The 20258-nt window shown below is 37.0% G+C and overlaps 1 protein-coding gene and 2 long non-coding RNA genes across 9 annotated transcripts in view; all 3 read left to right on the forward strand.

Annotated features, from left to right (window-relative positions):
- The window catches only part of LOC106564370 (LIM domain-binding protein 1), a 90365-nt gene that overhangs the window by 65589 nt on the left and 4518 nt on the right, over positions 1 to 20258 (forward strand). For all 5 annotated transcript variants that reach the window (XM_045690907.2, XM_045690906.2, XM_045690908.2 and 2 more), the window contains 2 exons: positions 19510 to 19633; positions 20024 to 20169. In XM_045690907.2, the coding sequence (XP_045546863.2) occupies positions 19510 to 19633; positions 20024 to 20169 (270 nt within the window). The remainder of the gene's footprint in view (positions 1 to 19509; positions 19634 to 20023; positions 20170 to 20258) is intronic.
- LOC145859413 (uncharacterized) lies at positions 1760 to 10217 on the forward strand. Of its 2 annotated transcripts, none has more exons than XR_014379645.1 (4): positions 1760 to 4628; positions 5198 to 7177; positions 7209 to 8328; positions 8745 to 10217. It is a non-coding gene; the product is annotated as an uncharacterized LOC145859413 (long non-coding RNA). The 2 variants fall into 2 exon arrangements; XR_014379644.1 differs by having other exon boundaries at positions 1764 to 4628; positions 5198 to 6581; positions 7240 to 8328.
- On the forward strand, positions 10218 to 19445 carry LOC145859412 (uncharacterized). 2 transcript variants are annotated; one of them, XR_014379643.1, is made up of 6 exons: positions 10218 to 10756; positions 10819 to 13035; positions 13098 to 13178; positions 13427 to 13501; positions 14174 to 14223; positions 14652 to 19445. It is a non-coding gene; the product is annotated as an uncharacterized LOC145859412 (long non-coding RNA). The 2 variants fall into 2 exon arrangements; XR_014379642.1 differs by having other exon boundaries at positions 13098 to 13153.

Raw genomic sequence — 20258 nt, forward strand, 5'->3', positions numbered from 1 at the left:
TAGATCACTGCCTTCCAGTGAGTACACAAACATCAACAACAACACGCGTAGATCACTGCCTTCCAGTGAGTACACACAAACATCAACAACAACACGCGTAGATCACTGCCTTCCAGTGAGTACACAAACATCAACAACAACAAACGTAGATCACTGCCTTCCAGTGAGTACACAAACATCAACAACAACACGCGTAGATCACTGCCTCCCAGTGAGTACACAAACATCAACAACAACACGCGTAGATCACTGCCTCCCAGTGAGTACACAAACATCAACAACAACAAACGTAGATCACTGCCTTCCAGTGAGTACACAAACATCAACAACAACACGCCTAGATCACTGCCTCCCAGTGAGTACACAAACATCAACAACAACACGCGTAGATCACTGCCTCCCAGTGAGTACACAAACATCAACAACAACACGCGTAGATCACTGCCTTCCAGTGAATACACACAAACATCAACAACAACACGCGTAGATCACTGCCTCCCAGTGAGTACACAAACATCAACAACAACACGCGTAGATCACTGCCTCCCAGTGAGTACACAAACATCAACAACAACACGCGTAGATCACTGCCTTCCAGTGAATACACACAAACATCAACAACAACACGCGTAGATCACTGCCTCCCAGTGAGTACACAAACATCAACAACAACACGCGTCGATCACTGCCTTCCAGTGAGTACACACAAACATCAACAACAACACGCGTAGATCACTGCCTCCCAGTGAGTACACAAACATCAACAACAACACGCGTAGATCACTGCCTTCCAGTGAGTACACACAAACATCAACAACAACACGCTTAGATCACTGCCTTCCAGTGAGTACACACAAACATCAACAACAACAAACGTAGATCACTACCTTCCAGTGAGTACACAAACATCAACAACAACACGCGTAGATCACTGCCTCCCAGTGAGTACACAAACATCAACAACAACACGCGTAGATCACTGCCTTCCAGTGAGTACACAAACATCAACAACAACACGCGTAGATCACTGCCTTCCAGTGAGTACACACAAACATCAACAACAACACGCGTAGATCACTGCCTCCCAGTGAGTACACAAACATCAACAACAACACGCGTAGATCACTGCCTCCCAGTGAGTACACAAACATCAACAAAACACGCGTAGATCACTGCCTTCCAGTGAGTACACACAAACATCAACAACAACACGCGTAGATCACTGCCTTCCAGTGAGTACACAAACATCAACAACAACAAACGTAGATCACTGCCTTCCAGTGAGTACACAAACATCAACAACAACACGCGTAGGTCACTGCCTCCCAGTGAGTACACAAACATCAACAACAACACGCGTAGATCACTGCCTTCCAGTGAGTACACAAACATCAACAACAACACGCGTAGATCACTGCCTTCCAGTGAGTACACAAACATCAACAACAACACGCGTAGATCACTGCCTTCCAGTGAGTACACAAACATCAACAACAACACGCGTAGATCACTGCCTCCCAGTGAGTACACAAACATCAACAACACGCGTAGATCACTGCCTCCCAGTGAGTACACAAACATCAACAACAACACGCGTAGATCACTGCCTCCCAGTGAGTACACACAAACATCAACAACAACACGCGTAGATCACTGCCTTCCAGTGAATACACACAAACATCAACAACACGCGTAGATCACTGCCTCCCAGTGAGTACACAAACATCAACAACAACACGCGTAGATCACTGCCTCCCAGTGAGTACACAAACATCAACAACAACACGCGTAGATCACTGCCTTCCAGTGAGTACACACAAACATCAACAACACGCGTAGATCACTGCCTCCCAGTGAGTACACACAAACATCAACAACAACACGCGTAGATCACTGCCTTCCAGTGAGTACACACAAACATCAACAACAACACACGTAGATCACTGCCTTCCAGTGAGTACACAAACATCAACAACAACAAACGTAGATCACTGCCTCCCAGTGAGTACACAAACATCAACAACAACAAACGTAGATCACTGCCTCCCAGTGAGTACACAAACATCAACAACAACATGCGTAGATCACTGCCTTCCAGTGAGTACACAAACATCAACAGCAACACGCATAGATCACTGCCTTTCAGTGAGTACACAAACATCAACAGCAACACACGTAGATCACTGCCTTCCAGTGAGTACACACAAACATCAACAACAACAAACGTAGATCACTACCTTCCAGTGAGTACACAAACATCAACAACAACACGCGTAGATCACTGCCTCCCAGTGAGTACACAAACATCAACAACAACACGCGTAGATCACTGCCTTCCAGTGAGTACACAAACATCAACAACAACACGTGTAGATCACTGCCTTCCAGTGAGTACACACAAACATCAACAACAACACGCATAGATCACTGCCTCCCAGTGAGTACACACAAACATCAACAACAACACGCGTTGATCACTGCCTCCCAGTGAGTACACAAACATCAACAACAACACGCGTAGATCACTGCCTTCCAGTGAGTACACACAAACATCAACAACAACACGCGTAGATCACTGCCTTCCAGTGAGTACACAAACATCAACAACAACAAACGTAGATCACTGCCTTCCAGTGAGTACACAAACATCAACAACAACACGCGTAGATCACTGCCTCCCAGTGAGTACACAAACATCAACAACAACAAACGTAGATCACTGCCTCCCAGTGAGTACACACAAACATCAACAACAACAAACGTAGATCACTGCCTTCCAGTGAGTACACACAAACATCAACAACAACACGCATAGATCACTGCCTCCCAGTGAGTACACACAAACATCAACAACAACAAACGTAGATCACTACCTCCCAGTGAGTACACACAAACATCAACAACAACAAACGTAGATCACTACCTCCCAGTGAGTACACACAAACATCAACAACAACAAACGTAGATCCCTACCTCCCAGTGAGTACACACAAACATCAACAACAACAAACGTAGATCCCTACCTCCCAATGAGTACACACAAACATCAACAACAACAAACGTAGATCACTACCTCCCAGTGAGTACACACAAACATCAACAACAACAAACGTAGATCCCTACCTCCCAGTGAGTACACACAAACATCAACAACAACAAACGTAGATCCCTACCTCCCAGTGAGTACACAAACATCAACAACAACAAACGTAGATCCCTACCTCCCAGTGAGTACACACAAACATCAACAACAACAAACGTAGATCACTACCTCCCAGTGAGTACACACAAACATCAACAACAACAAACGTAGATCCCTACCTCCCAGTGAGTACACACAAACATCAACAACAACAAACGTAGATCCCTACCTTGATAGAGTGCCTTGCAAAAGTATTCATACATCTTGGATTTATTCTAATTGTACTGTGTTACAAGGCGGGATAGATTTAATAATAGATTTAATTGTAATTTTTTTGTCAACAATCCACTCAATACTCTGTCAATTCTATTTTGTTTTAAGATTAAGAATTGGATAACTAAAATATAGTCGTAGCCCCTTTGTTTAGGAAAGTGTAAATTAATTCAGGAGTAAAAAATAAAATGATACATTGACTGTGAGGTTAAAGTGCAAACTGTCAGCTTTCATTTGAGGGTATTTCCATCCACATCGGGTGAACCGTTTAGAAATTACAGCACTTTTTCTATGTGGTCCCCCATTTAAAGGGGACCGAAAGTATTAGGATAAATTCACTTGTCTATTAGAGTAGTTACTATCACACAATGACTACATCAAGCTGGTGACTCTACAAACTGGCTGGATGCATTTTCTGTTTGTTTTGGTTGCGTTTCAGATTATTTTGTTCGCAATAGAAATTCATGTTAAATAATGTATTGTGTCATTTTAGAGTCACTTTTATTGTAAATAACAATGGAATATATTTCTAAACACTAATGCATTAATGTGGATGCTACCATGATTATGGATAGTCAAGAATGAATTGTGAATAATGATATGTGAGAAAGTTACAGACCCGTAAATATCATACCCCCAATGCTATCCTCCCCTCGTATTGTAATGGTGAGAGGATATCATCTTCCTGATAGGTATAGTAATAGTTTAACATAGTACTGATAGGTATAGTAGTAGTTTAATATTGTACTGATAGGTAGGGTAGTAGTTTAACATAAACTACTACCCTATCCATCAGTACTATGTTAAACTACTACCCTATCCATCAGTACTAACATAGTACTGATAGGTATAGTAGTAGTTTAATATAGTACTGATAGGTATAGTAGTAGTTTAATATAGTACTGATGGGTAGGGCAGTAGTTTAACATAGTACTGATAGGTAAAGTAGTAGTTTAATATTGTACTGATAGGTAGGGTAGTAGTTTAATATTGTACTGATAGGTAGGGTAGTAGTTTAATATAGTACTGATATGTATAGTAGTAGTTTAATATAGTACTGATGGGTAGGGAAGTAGTTTAACATAGTACTGATAGGTAGGGTAGTACATAGTACTGATAGGTAGGGTAGTAGTTTAACATAGTACTGATAGGTATAGTAGAAGTTTAATATTGTACTGATAGGTAGGGTAGTAGTTTAACATAGTACTGATAGGTAGGGTAGTACATAGTACTGATAGGTATAGTAGTAGTTTAATATAGTACTGATGGGTAGGGCAGTAATTTAACATAGTACTGATAGGTAGGGTAGTACATAGTACTGATAGGTAGGGTAGTAGTTTAACATAGTACTGATAGGTATAGTAGTAGTTTAATATTGTACTGATAGGTAGGGTAGTAGTTTAACATAGTACTGATAGGTAGGGTAGTAAATAGTACTGATAGGTAGGGTAGTAGTTTAACATAGTACTGATAGGTATAGTAGTAGTTTAACATAGTACTGATGGGTAGGGTAGTAGTTTAACATAGTACTGATGGATAGGGTAGTAGTTTAACATAGTACTGATAGGTATAGTAGTAGTTTAATATAGTACTGATAGGTAGGGTAGTAGTTTAACATAGTACTGATAGGTAGGGTAGTAGTTTAATATAGTACTGATGGGTAGGGCAGTAGTTTAACATAGTACTGATAGGTAGGGTAGTAGTTTAACATAGTACTGATAGGTAGGGTAGTAGTTTAACATAGTACTGATAGGTATAGTAGTAGTTTAACAGTACTGATAGGTAGGGTAGTACATAGTACTGATAGGTAGGGTAGTACATAGTACTGATAGGTAGGGTAGTACATAGTACTGATAGGTAGGGTAGTACATAGTACTGATAGGTAGGGTAGTACATAGTACTGATAGGTAGGGTAGTAGTTTAACATAGTACTGATAAGTATAGTAGTAGTTTAACATAGTACTGATGGGTAGGGTAGTAGTTTAACATAGTACTGATGGGTAGGGTAATAGTTTAACATAGTACTGATGGGTAGGGTAGTAGTTTAACATAGTACTGATGGGTAGGGTAGTAGTTTAACATAGTACTGATGGGTAGGGTAGTAGTTTAACATAGTACTGATGGGTAGGGTAGTAGTTTAACATAGTACTGATAGGTATAGTAGTAGTTTAATATTGTACTGATAGGTAGGGTAGTAGTTTAACATAGTACTGATAGGTAGGGTAGTAAATAGTACTGATAGGTAGGGTAGTAGTTTAACATAGTACTGATAGGTATAGTAGTAGTTTAACATAGTACTGATGGGTAGGGTAGTAGTTTAACATAGTACTGATGGATAGGGTAGTAGTTTAACATAGTACTGATAGGTATAGTAGTAGTTTAATATAGTACTGATAGGTTTTGGTAGTAGTTTAACATAGTACTGATAGGTAGGGTAGTAGTTTAATATAGTACTGATGGGTAGGGCAGTAGTTTAACATAGTACTGATAGGTAGGGTAGTAGTTTAACATAGTACTGATAGGTAGGGTAGTAGTTTAACATAGTACTGATAGGTATAGTAGTAGTTTAACATAGTACTGATAGGTATAGTAGTAGTTTAACAGTACTGATAGGTAGGGTAGTACATAGTACTGATAGGTAGGGTAGTACATAGTACTGATAGGTAGGGTAGTACATAGTACTGATAGGTAGGGTAGTACATAGTACTGATAGGTAGGGTAGTACATAGTACTGATAGGTAGGGTAGTAGTTTAACATAGTACTGATAAGTATAGTAGTAGTTTAACATAGTACTGATGGGTAGGGTAGTAGTTTAACATAGTACTGATGGGTAGGGTAGTAGTTTAACATAGTACTGATGGGTAGGGTAGTAGTTTAACATAGTACTGATGGGTAGGGTAGTAGTTTAACATAGTACTGATGGGTAGGGTAGTAGTTTAACATAGTACTGATGGGTAGGGTAGTAGTTTAACATAGTACTGATGGGTAGGGTAGTAGTTTAACATAGTACTGATGGGTAGGGTAGTAGTTTAACATAGTACTGATGGGTAGGGTAGTAGTTTAACATAGTACTGATGGGTAGGGTAGTAGTTTAATATAGTACTGATAGGTATAGTAGTAGTTTAACATAGTACTGATAGGTAGGGTAGTACATAGTACTGATAGGTATAGTAGTAGTTTAACATAGTACTGATAGGTATGGTAGTAGTTTAACATAATACTGATAGGTATAGTAGTAGTTTACAATAGTACTGATAGGTAGGGTAGTACATAGTACTGATAGGTAGGGTAGTAGTTTAACATAGTACTGATGGGTAGGGTAGTAGTTTAATATAATACTGATAGGTATAGTAGTAGTTTAACATAGTACTGATAGGTAGGGTAGTGCATAGTACTGATAGGTAGGGTAGTAGTTTAACATAGTACTGATAGGTATAGTAGTAGTTTAACATAGTACTGATAGGTATGGTAGTAGTTTAACATAATACTGATAGGTATAGTAGTAGTTTACAATAGTACTGATAGGTAGGGTAGTACATAGTACTGATGGGTAGGGTAGTAGTTTAACATAGTACTGATAGGTATAGTAGTAGTTTACAATAGTACTGATAGGTAGGGTAGTACATAGTACTGATAGGTAGGGTAGTAGTGTAACATAGTACTGATAGGTATAGTAGTAGTTTAACATAGTACTGATGGGTAGGGTAGTAGTTTAACATAGTACTGATGGGTAGGGTAGTAGTTTAACATAGTACTGATGGGTAGGGTAGTAGTTTAATATAGTACTGATAGGTAGGGTAGTAGTTTAACATAGTACTGATAGGTAGGGTAGTACATAGTACTGATAGGTAGGGTAGTACATAGTACTGATAGGTAGGGTAGTAGTTTAACATAGTACTGATAAGTAGGGTAGTAGTTTAACATAGTACTGATGGGTAGGGTAGTAGTTTAACATAGTACTGATGGGTAGGGTAGTAGTTTAATATAGTACTGATGGGTAGGGTAGTAGTTTAATATAGTACTGATGGGTAGGGTAGTAGTTTAATATAGTACTGATAGGTAGGGTAGTAGTTTAACATAGTACTGATAGGTATAGTAGTAGTTTAACATAGTACTGATAGGTAGGGTAGTACATAGTACTGATAGGTAGGGTAGTACATAGTACTGATAGGTAGGGTAGTACATAGTACTGATAGGTAGGGTAGTACATAGTACTGATAGGTAGGGTAGTAGTTTAACATAGTACTGATAAGTAGGGTAGTAGTTTAACATAGTACTGATGGGTAGGGTAGTAGTTTAACATAGTACTGATGGGTAGGGTAGTAGTTTAACATAGTACTGATGGGTAGGGTAGTAGTTTAATATTGTACTGATAGGTATGGTAGTAGTTTAGCATAGTTCTGATAGGTATCGTAGTAGTTTAACATAGTACTGATAGGTATCGTAGTAGTTTAACAAAGTACTGATAGGTATAGTAGTAGTTTAACATAGTACTGATAGGTATAGTAGTAGTTTAACATAGTACTGATAGGTAGGGTAGTAGTTAAACATAGTACTGATAGCTAGGGTAGTAGTTTAACATAGTACTGATAGGTATAGTAGTAGTTTAACATAGTACTGATAGGTAGGGTAGTTAGGGGTACTGATAGGTAAGGTATAGTAGTTTAACATAGTACTGATGTGTAGGGTAGTAGTTTAACATAGTACTGATAGGTAGGGTAGTTAGGGGTACTGATAGGTAGGGTAGTAGTTTAACATAGTACTGATGGGTAGGGTAGTAGTTTAACATAGTACTGATAGGTAGGGTAGTAGTTTAACATAGTACTGATAGGTATAGTAGTAGTTTAACATAGTACTGATAGGTAGGGTAGTACATAGTACTGATAGGTAGGGTAGTACATAGTACTGATAGGTAGGGTAGTAGTTTAACATAGTACTGATGGGTAGGGTAGTAGTTTAACATAGTACTGATGGGTAGGGTAGTAGTTTAACATAGTACTGATGGGTAGGGTAATAGTTTAACATAGTACTGATGGGTAGGGTAATAGTTTAACATAGTACTGATGGGTAGGGTAGTAGTTTAACATAGTACTGATGGGTAGGGTAGTAGTTTAATATAATACTGATAGGTATAGTAGTAGTTTAACATAGTACTGATAGGTAGGGTAGTGCATAGTACTGATAGGTAGGGTAGTAGTTTAACATAGTACTGATAGGTAGGGTAGTAGTTTAACATAGTACTGATAGGTATAGTAGTAGTTTAACATAGTACTGATAGGTAGGGTAGTACATAGTACTGATAGGTAGGGTAGTACGTAGTACTGATAGGTAGGGTAGTACATAGTACTGATAGGTAGGGTAGTACATAGTACTGATAGGTAGGGTAGTACATAGTACTGATGGGTAGGGTAGTAGTTTAACATAGTACTGATGGGTAGGGTAGTAGTTTAATATAGTACTGATGGGTAGGGTAGTAGTTTAATATAGTACTGATAGGTAGGGTAGTAGTTTAACATAGTACTGATAGGTAGGGTAGTACATAGTACTGATAGGTATAGTAGTAGTTTAACATAGTACTGATAGGTATAGTAGTAGTTTAACATAGTACTGATAGGTAGGGTAGTACATAGTACTGATAGGTAGGGTAGTACATAGTACTGATAGGTAGGGTAGTACATAGTACTGATAGGTAGGGTAGTAGTTTAACATAGTACTGATAGGTATAGTAGTAGTTTAACAAAGTACTGATAGGTATAGTAGTAGTTTAACAAAGTACTGATAGGTATAGTAGTAGTTTAACAAAGTACTGATAGGTATAGTAGTAGTTTAACATAGTACTGATAGGTAGGGTAGTAGTTTAACATAGTACTGATAGGTAGGGTAGTAGTTTAACATAGTACTGATAGGTAGGGTAGTAGTTTAACATAGTACTGATAGGTATAGTAGTAGTTTAACATAGTACTGATAGGTATGGTAGTAGTTTAACATAATACTGATAGGTATGGTAGTAGTTTACAATAGTACTGATAGGTAGGGTAGTACATAGTACTGATAGGTAGGGTAGTAGTTTAACATAGTACTGATGGGTAGGGTAGTAGTTTAATATAATACTGATAGGTATAGTAGTAGTTTAACATAGTACTGATAGGTAGGGTAGTAGTTTAACATAGTACTGATAGGTAGGGTAGTAGTTTAACATAGTACTGATAGGTATAGTAGTAGTTTAACATAGTACTGATAGGTATGGTAGTAGTTTAACATAATACTGATAGGTATAGTAGTAGTTTACAATAGTACTGATAGGTAGGGTAGTACATAGTACTGATAGGTAGGGTAGTAGTTTAACATAGTACTGATGGGTAGGGTAGTAGTTTAATATAATACTGATAGGTATAGTAGTAGTTTAACATAGTACTGATAGGTAGGGTAGTGCATAGTACTGATAGGTAGGGTAGTAGTTTAACATAGTACTGATAGGTATAGTAGTAGTTTAACATAGTACTGATAGGTATGGTAGTAGTTTAACATAATACTGATAGGTATAGTAGTAGTTTACAATAGTACTGATAGGTAGGGTAGTACATAGTACTGATGGGTAGGGTAGTAGTTTACAATAGTACTGATAGGTAGGGTAGTACATAGTACTGATGGGTAGGGTAGTAGTTTAATATAATACTGATAGGTATAGTAGTAGTTTAACATAGTACTGATAGGTAGGGTAGTAGTTTAACATAGTACTGATAGGTAGGGTAGTAGTTTAACATAGTACTGATAGGTATAGTAGTAGTTTAACATAGTACTGATAGGTATGGTCGTAGTTTAACATAATACTGATAGGTATAGTAGTAGTTTACAATAGTACTGATAGGTAGGGTAGTACATAGTACTGATAGGTAGGGTAGTAGTTTAACATAGTACTGATGGGTAGGGTAGTAGTTTAATATAATACTGATAGGTATAGTAGTAGTTTAACATAGTACTGATAGGTAGGGTAGTGCATAGTACTGATAGGTAGGGTAGTAGTTTAACATAGTACTGATAGGTATAGTAGTAGTTTAACATAGTACTGATAGGTATGGTAGTAGTTTAACATAATACTGATAGGTATAGTAGTAGTTTACAATAGTACTGATAGGTAGGGTAGTACATAGTACTGATGGGTAGGGTAGTAGTTTAACATAGTACTGATAGGTATAGTAGTAGTTTACAATAGTACTGATAGGTAGGGTAGTACATAGTACTGATAGGTAGGGTAGTAGTGTAACATAGTACTGATAGGTATAGTAGTAGTTTAACATAGTACTGATGGGTAGGGTAGTAGTTTAACATAGTACTGATGGGTAGGGTAGTAGTTTAACATAGTACTGACGGGTAGGGTAGTAGTTTAATATAGTACTGATAGGTAGGGTAGTAGTTTAACATAGTACTGATAGGTAGGGTAGTACATAGTACTGATAGGTAGGGTAGTACATAGTACTGATAGGTAGGGTAGTACATAGTACTGATAAGTAGGGTAGTAGTTTAACATAGTACTGATGGGTAGGGTAGTAGTTTAACATAGTACTGATGGGTAGGGTAGTAGTTTAATATAGTACTGATGGGTAGGGTAGTAGTTTAATATAGTACTGATGGGTAGGGTAGTAGTTTAATATAGTACTGATAGGTAGGGTAGTAGTTTAACATAGTACTGATAGGTATAGTAGTAGTTTAACATAGTACTGATAGGTAGGGTAGTACATAGTACTGATGGGTAGGGTAGTAGTTTAACATAGTACTGATGGGTAGGGTAGTAGTTTAATATAGTACTGATGGGTAGGGTAGTAGTTTAATATAGTACTGATAGGTAGGGTAGTAGTTTAACATAGTACTGATAGGTAGGGTAGTACATAGTACTGATAGGTATAGTAGTAGTTTAACATAGTACTGATAGGTAGGGTAGTACATAGTACTGATAGGTAGGGTAGTACATAGTACTGATAGGTAGGGTAGTACATAGTACTGATAGGTAGGGTAGTACATAGTACTGATAGGTAGGGTAGTAGTTTAACATAGTACTGATAACTATAGTAGTAGTTTAACATAGTACTGATAGGTATAGTAGTAGTTTAACAAAGTACTGATAGGTATAGTAGTAGTTTAACAAAGTACTGATAGGTATAGTAGTAGTTTAACAAAGTACTGATAGGTATAGTAGTAGTTTAACATAGTACTGATAGGTAGGGTAGTAGTTTAACATAGTACTGATAGGTAGGGTAGTAGTTTAACATAGTACTGATAGGTAGGGTAGTAGTTTACAATAGTACTGATAGGTAGGGTAGTACATAGTACTGATAGGTAGGGTAGTAGTTTAACATAGTACTGATGGGTAGGGTAGTAGTTTAATATAATACTGATAGGTATAGTAGTAGTTTAACATAGTACTGATAGGTAGGGTAGTAGTTTAACATAGTACTGATAGGTAGGGTAGTAGTTTAACATAGTACTGATAGGTATAGTAGTAGTTTAACATAGTACTGATAGGTATGGTAGTAGTTTAACATAATACTGATAGGTATAGTAGTAGTTTACAATAGTACTGATAGGTAGGGTAGTACATAGTACTGATAGGTAGGGTAGTAGTTTAACATAGTACTGATGGGTAGGGTAGTAGTTTAATATAATACTGATAGGTATAGTAGTAGTTTAACATAGTACTGATAGGTAGGGTAGTGCATAGTACTCATAGGTAGGGTAGTAGTTTAACATAGTACTGATAGGTATAGTAGTAGTTTAACATAGTACTGATAGGTATGGTAGTAGTTTAACATAATACTGATAGGTATAGTAGTAGTTTACAATAGTACTGATAGGTAGGGTAGTACATAGTACTGATGGGTAGGGTAGTAGTTTACAATAGTACTGATAGGTAGGGTAGTACATAGTACTGATGGGTAGGGTAGTAGTTTAATATAATACTGATAGGTATAGTAGTAGTTTAACATAGTACTGATAGGTAGGGTAGTAGTTTAACATAGTACTGATAGGTAGGGTAGTAGTTTAACATAGTACTGATAGGTATAGTAGTAGTTTAACATAGTACTGATAGGTATGGTAGTAGTTTAACATAATACTGATAGGTATAGTAGTAGTTTACAATAGTACTGATAGGTAGGGTAGTACATAGTACTGATAGGTAGGGTAGTAGTTTAACATAGTACTGATGGGTAGGGTAGTAGTTTAATATAATACTGATAGGTATAGTAGTAGTTTAACATAGTACTGATAGGTAGGGTAGTGCATAGTACTGATAGGTAGGGTAGTAGTTTAACATAGTACTGATAGGTATAGTAGTAGTTTAACATAGTACTGATAGGTATGGTAGTAGTTTAACATAATACTGATAGGTATAGTAGTAGTTTACAATAGTACTGATAGGTAGGGTAGTACATAGTACTGATGGGTAGGGTAGTAGTTTAACATAGTACTGATAGGTATAGTAGTAGTTTACAATAGTACTGATAGGTAGGGTAGTACATAGTACTGATAGGTAGGGTAGTAGTGTAACATAGTACTGATAGGTATAGTAGTAGTTTAACATAGTACTGATGGGTAGGGTAGTAGTTTAACATAGTACTGATGGGTAGGGTAGTAGTTTAACATAGTACTGACGGGTAGGGTAGTAGTTTAATATAGTACTGATAGGTAGGGTAGTAGTTTAACATAGTACTGATAGGTAGGGTAGTACATAGTACTGATAGGTAGGGTAGTACATAGTACTGATAGGTAGGGTAGTAGTTTAACATAGTACTGATAAGTAGGGTAGTAGTTTAACATAGTACTGATGGGTAGGGTAGTAGTTTAACATAGTACTGATGGGTAGGGTAGTAGTTTAATATAGTACTGATGGGTAGGGTAGTAGTTTAATATAGTACTGATGGGTAGGGTAGTAGTTTAATATAGTACTGATAGGTAGGGTAGTAGTTTAACATAGTACTGATAGGTATAGTAGTAGTTTAACATAGTACTGATAGGTAGGGTAGTACATAGTACTGATAGGTAGGGTAGTACATAGTACTGATAGGTAGGGTAGTACATAGTACTGATAGGTAGGGTAGTAGTTTAACATAGTACTGATAAGTATGGTAGTAGTTTAACATAGTACTGATGGGTAGGGTAGTAGTTTAACATAGTACTGATGGGTAGGGTAGTAGTTTAACATAGTACTGATGGGTAGGGTAGTAGTTTAATATTGTACTGATAGGTATGGTAGTAGTTTAGCATAGTTCTGATAGGTATCGTAGTAGTTTAACATAGTACTGATAGGTATCGTAGTAGTTTAACAAAGTACTGATAGGTATCGTAGTAGTTTAACAAAGTACTGATAGGTATAGTAGTAGTTTAACAAAGTACTGATAGGTATAGTAGTAGTTTAACATAGTACTGATAGGTAGGGTAGTAGTTAAACATAGTACTGATAGCTAGGGTAGTAGTTTAACATAGTACTGATAGGTATAGTAGTAGTTTAACATAGTACTGATAGGTAGGGTAGTTAGGGGTACTGATAGGTAAGGTATAGTAGTTTAACATAGTACTGATGTGTAGGGTAGTAGTTTAACATAGTACTGATAGGTAGGGTAGTTAGGGGTACTGATAGGTAGGGTAGTAGTTTAACATAGTACTGATGGGTAGGGTAGTAGTTTAACATAGTACTGATAGGTAGGGTAGTAGTTTAACATAGTACTGATAGGTATAGTAGTAGTTTAACATAGTACTGATAGGTAGGGTAGTACATAGTACTGATAGGTAGGGTAGTACATAGTACTGATAGGTAGGGTAGTAGTTTAACATAGTACTGATGGGTAGGGTAGTAGTTTAACATAGTACTGATGGGTAGGGTAGTAGTTTAACATAGTACTGATGGGTAGGGTAATAGTTTAACATAGTACTGATGGGTAGGGTAATAGTTTAACATAGTACTGATGGGTAGGGTAGTAGTTTAACATAGTACTGATGGGTAGGGTAGTAGTTTAATATAATACTGATAGGTATAGTAGTAGTTTAACATAGTACTGATGTGTAGGGTAGTAGTTTAACATAGTACTGATAGGTAGGGTAGTTAGGGGTACTGATAGGTAGGGTAGTAGTTTAACATAGTACTGATGGGTAGGGTAGTAGTTTAACATAGTACTGATAGGTAGGGTAGTAGTTTAACATAGTACTGATAGGTATAGTAGTAGTTTAACATAGTACTGATAGGTAGGGTAGTACATAGTACTGATAGGTAGGGTAGTACATAGTACTGATAGGTAGGGTAGTAGTTTAACATAGTACTGATGGGTAGGGTAGTAGTTTAACATAGTACTGATGGGTAGGGTAGTAGTTTAACATAGTACTGATGGGTAGGGTAATAGTTTAACATAGTACTGATGGGTAGGGTAATAGTTTAACATAGTACTGATGGGTAGGGTAGTAGTTTAACATAGTACTGATGGGTAGGGTAGTAGTTTAATATAATACTGATAGGTATAGTAGTAGTTTAACATAGTACTGATAGGTAGGGTAGTGCATAGTACTGATAGGTAGGGTAGTAGTTTAACATAGTACTGATAGGTAGGGTAGTAGTTTAACATAGTACTGATAGGTATAGTAGTAGTTTACAATAGTACTGATAGGTAGGGTAGTACATAGTACTGATAGGTAGGGTAGTAGTGTAACATAGTACTGATAGGTATAGTAGTAGTTTAACATAGTAGTGATGGGTAGGGTAGTAGTTTAACATAGTCCTGATATGTATAGTAGTAGTTTAATATAGTACTGATAGGTATAGTAGTAGTTTAACAAAGTACTGATAGGTATAGTAGTAGTTTAACATAGTACTGATAGGTAGGGTAGTAGTTTAACATAGTACTGATAGGTATAGTAGTAGTTTAACATAGTACTAATAGGTAGGGTAGTACATAGTACTGATAGGTAGGGTAGTAGTTTAACATAGTACTGATGGGTAGGGTAGTAGTTTAACATAGTACTGATAAGTATAGTAGTAGTTTAACATAGTACTGATGGGTAGGGTAGTAGTTTAACATAGTACTGATGGGTAGGGTAGTAGTTTAATATAATACTGATAGGTATAGTAGTAGTTTAACATAGTACTGATAGGTAGGGTAGTGCATTGTACTGATAGGTAGGGTAGTAGTTTAACATAGTACTGATAGGTATAGTAGTAGTTTAATATAGTACTGATGGGTAGGATAGTATTTTAATATAGTACTGATAGGTAGGGTAGTAGTTTAACATGGTACTGATGGGTAGGGTAGTAGTTTAACATAGTACTGATGGATAGGGTAGTAGTTTAACATAGTACTGATGTGTATAGTAGTAGTTTAATATAGTACTGATGTGTATAGTAGTAGTTTAATATAGTACTGATAGGTAGGGTAGTATTTTAACATAGTACTGATGGGTAGGGTAGTAGTTTAACATAGTATTGATGGGTAGGGTAGTAGTTTAACATAGTACTGATAGGTATAGTAGTAGTTTAACATATTACTGATAGGTATAGTAGTAGTTTAACATAGTACTGATAGGTAGGGTAGTGCATAGTACTGATAGGTAGGGTAGTAGTTTAACATAGTACTGATAGGTATAGTAGTAGTTTAATATAGTACTGATGGGTAGGATAGTATTTTAATATAGTACTGATAGGTAGGGTAGTAGTTTAACATGGTACTGATGGGTAGGGTAGTAGTTTAACATAGTACTGATGGATAGGGTAGTAGTTTAACATAGTACTGATGTGTATAGTAGTAGTTTAATATAGTACTGATGTGTATAGTAGTAGTTTAATATAGTACTGATAGGTAGGGTAGTATTTTAACATAGTACTGATGGGTAGGGTAGTAGTTTAACATAGTATTGATGGGTAGGGTAGTAGTTTAACCTATTACTGATAGGTATAGTAGTAGTTTAACATAGTACTGATAGGTATAGTAGTAGTTTAACATAGTACTGATAGGTAGGGTAGTAGTTTAACATAGTACTGATAGGTAGGGTAGTAGTTTAACATAGTACTGATAGGTAGAGTAGTAGTTTAACATAGTACTGATAGGTATAGTAGTAGTTTAACATAGTACTGATGGGTAGGGTAGTATTTTAATATAGTACTGATAGGTAGGGTAGTAGTTTAACATAGTATTGATAGGTTGGGTAGTAGTTTAACATAGTATTGATAGGTAGGGTAGTAGTTTAACATAGTACTGATGGATAGGGTAGTAGTTTAACATAGTACTGATGTTTAATATAGTACTGATAGGTAGGGTAGTATTTTAACAGTACTGATGGGTAGGGTAGTAGTTTAACATAGTACTGATAGGTATAGTAGTAGTTTAATATAGTACTGATGGGTATAGTAGTAGTTTAAGATAGTACTGATAGGTATAGTAGTAGTTTAACATAGTACTGATAGGTATAGTAGTAGTTTAACATAGTACTGATAGGTATAGTAGTAGTTTAACATAGTACTAATAGGTAGGGTAGTACATAGTACTGATAGGTAGGGTAGTAGTTTAACATAGTACTGATGGGTAGGGTAGTAGTTTAACATAGTACTGATAAGTATAGTAGTAGTTTAACATAGTACTGATGGGTAGGGTAGTAGTTTAACATAGTACTGATGGGTAGGGTAGTAGTTTAATATAATACTGATAGGTATAGTAGTAGTTTAACATAGTACTGATAGGTAGGGTAGTGCATTGTACTGATAGGTAGGGTAGTAGTTTAACATAGTACTGATAGGTATAGTAGTAGTTTAATATAGTACTGATGGGTAGGATAGTATTTTAATATAGTACTGATAGGTAGGGTAGTAGTTTAACATGGTACTGATGGGTAGGGTAGTAGTTTAACATAGTACTGATGGATAGGGTAGTAGTTTAACATAGTACTGATGTGTATAGTAGTAGTTTAATATAGTACTGATGTGTATAGTAGTAGTTTAATATAGTACTGATAGGTAGGGTAGTATTTTAACATAGTACTGATGGGTAGGGTAGTAGTTTAACATAGTATTGATGGGTAGGGTAGTAGTTTAACATAGTACTGATAGGTATAGTAGTAGTTTAACATATTACTGATAGGTATAGTAGTAGTTTAACATAGTACTGATAGGTAGGGTAGTGCATAGTACTGATAGGTAGGGTAGTAGTTTAACATAGTACTGATAGGTATAGTAGTAGTTTAATATAGTACTGATGGGTAGGATAGTATTTTAATATAGTACTGATAGGTAGGGTAGTAGTTTAACATGGTACTGATGGGTAGGGTAGTAGTTTAACATAGTACTGATGGATAGGGTAGTAGTTTAACATAGTACTGATGTGTATAGTAGTAGTTTAATATAGTACTGATGTGTATAGTAGTAGTTTAATATAGTACTGATAGGTAGGGTAGTATTTTAACATAGTACTGATGGGTAGGGTAGTAGTTTAACATAGTATTGATGGGTAGGGTAGTAGTTTAACCTATTACTGATAGGTATAGTAGTAGTTTAACATAGTACTGATAGGTATAGTAGTAGTTTAACATAGTACTGATAGGTAGGGTAGTAGTTTAACATAGTACTGATAGGTAGGGTAGTAGTTTAACATAGTACTGATAGGTAGAGTAGTAGTTTAACATAGTACTGATAGGTATAGTAGTAGTTTAACATAGTACTGATGGGTAGGGTAGTATTTTAATATAGTACTGATAGGTAGGGTAGTAGTTTAACATAGTATTGATAGGTTGGGTAGTAGTTTAACATAGTATTGATAGGTAGGGTAGTAGTTTAACATAGTACTGATGGATAGGGTAGTAGTTTAACATAGTACTGATGTTTAATATAGTACTGATAGGTAGGGTAGTATTTTAACAGTACTGATGGGTAGGGTAGTAGTTTAACATAGTACTGATAGGTATAGTAGTAGTTTAATATAGTACTGATGGGTATAGTAGTAGTTTAAGATAGTACTGATAGGTATAGTAGTAGTTTAACATAGTACTGATAGGTATAGTAGTAGTTTAACATAGTACTGATAGGTATAGTAGTAGTTTAACATAGTACTGATAGGTATAGTAGTAGTTTAACATAGTACTGATAGGTATAGTAGTAGTTTAACATAGTACTGATAGGTATAGTAGTAGTTTAACATAGTACTGATAGGTAGTGTAGTAGTTTAACATAGTACTGATAGGTAGTGTAGTAGTTTAACATAGTACTGATAGGTAGAGTAGTAGTTTAACATAGTACTGATAGGTATAGTAGTAGTTTAACATAGTACTGATGGGTAGGGTAGTATTTTAATATAGTACTGATAGGTAGGGTAGTAGTTTAACATAGTATTGATAGGTTGGGTAGTAGTTTAACATAGTATTGATAGGTAGGGTAGTAGTTTAACATAGTACTGATGGATAGGGTAGTAGTTTAACATAGTACTGATGTTTAATATAGTACTGATAGGTAGGGTAGTATTTTAACATAGTACTGATGGGTAGGGTAGTAGTTTAACATAGTACTGATAGGTATAGTAGTAGTTTAATATAGTACTGATGGGTATAGTAGTAGTTTAAGATAGTACTGATAGGTATAGTAGTAGTTTAACATAGTACTGATAGGTATAGTAGTAGTTTAACATAGTACTGATAGGTATAGTAGTAGTTTAACATAGTACTGATAGGTATAGTAGTAGTTTAACATAGTACTGATAGGTATTGTAGTAGTTTAACATAGTACTGATAGGTATAGTAGTAGTTTAACATAGTACTGATGGGTAGGGTAGTAGTTTCATCTTGTCCCCTGATATTGCCATATAGCTTCCACCTATCAAACCTTTCAGACCTAGGGGGGGTTTCAGGACTTGCCTGAAAACTAAAGTAGAACATTTTACTGAAGTCCACTATGAAGGACATCGTGTGACGAGAGGGTCTTGTCTTTCTTGTCATGAATAATTCACACCTGGTGGTAATTTCCACTACACAAAGAATGGTTGTCTTGTCTCTCTATCATCTCAAGTCTCCCTCCCTCCCTCCCTCCCTCCCTCCCTCCCTCCCTCCCTCCCTCCGTCATGTGTCTCTCCTGTAGCTGTGTGTGATTCTAGAGCCCATGCAGGAGCTGATGTCCAGACACAAGACCTACAGCCTCAGCCCCAGGGACTGTCTCAAGACCTGCCTCTTTCAGAAGTGGCAACGCATGGTGGCCCCGCCAGGTAACACACACACACAACACGGAGGCGCATACACACACACACACACAACGCGCAGGCAAACACACACAGGCAGACAGAACGCACACACACATGCGTGAACGCGTGTACACACACACACACTCCTCCTCCCTAACACCAAACTCTCCCTCTCTCCCCCCTTTCCCCCAGAGGAGCCGGAGAGGCAGGCTCCCAGTAAGCACACACACGCGCGCACATACACACAAACTCTCACACACACATCAAGATTGGGTTCCGGGTTCCAAGACTTCACACACCTCTTCACCTCTGTCCTAACTCTCTCTCCCGCTCTCCTCTCTCCCCTTCCTCTCTCCTCCCCAACTCTAACCCCCCCTCCTCTCCTCTCCCCCTCCTCTCTCCTCCCTCCTCTAGCTGAACCAGCCAGACAGGCCCCTAATAAGAGGAGGAAGCGTAAGATGTCAGGCGGCAGCACCATGAGTGCCGGAGGAGGAACCACCACCAACAACAACAAGAAGAAGAGTCCAGCTAGCAGCTTCCCCCTGTCCAGCCAAGTACCAGTAAGTAGCAGTCAAATCAATCACATGTATTTTATGAAGCCCTTTTTACGTCAGCAGTTGTCACAGTGTGTTGCAGTTATGTGGTCTAA

This window comes from Salmo salar, chromosome 12 (assembly GCF_965601325.2).
Source record: "Salmo salar chromosome 12, fSalSal1, whole genome shotgun sequence".
NCBI lineage: Eukaryota > Metazoa > Chordata > Actinopteri > Salmoniformes > Salmonidae > Salmo > Salmo salar.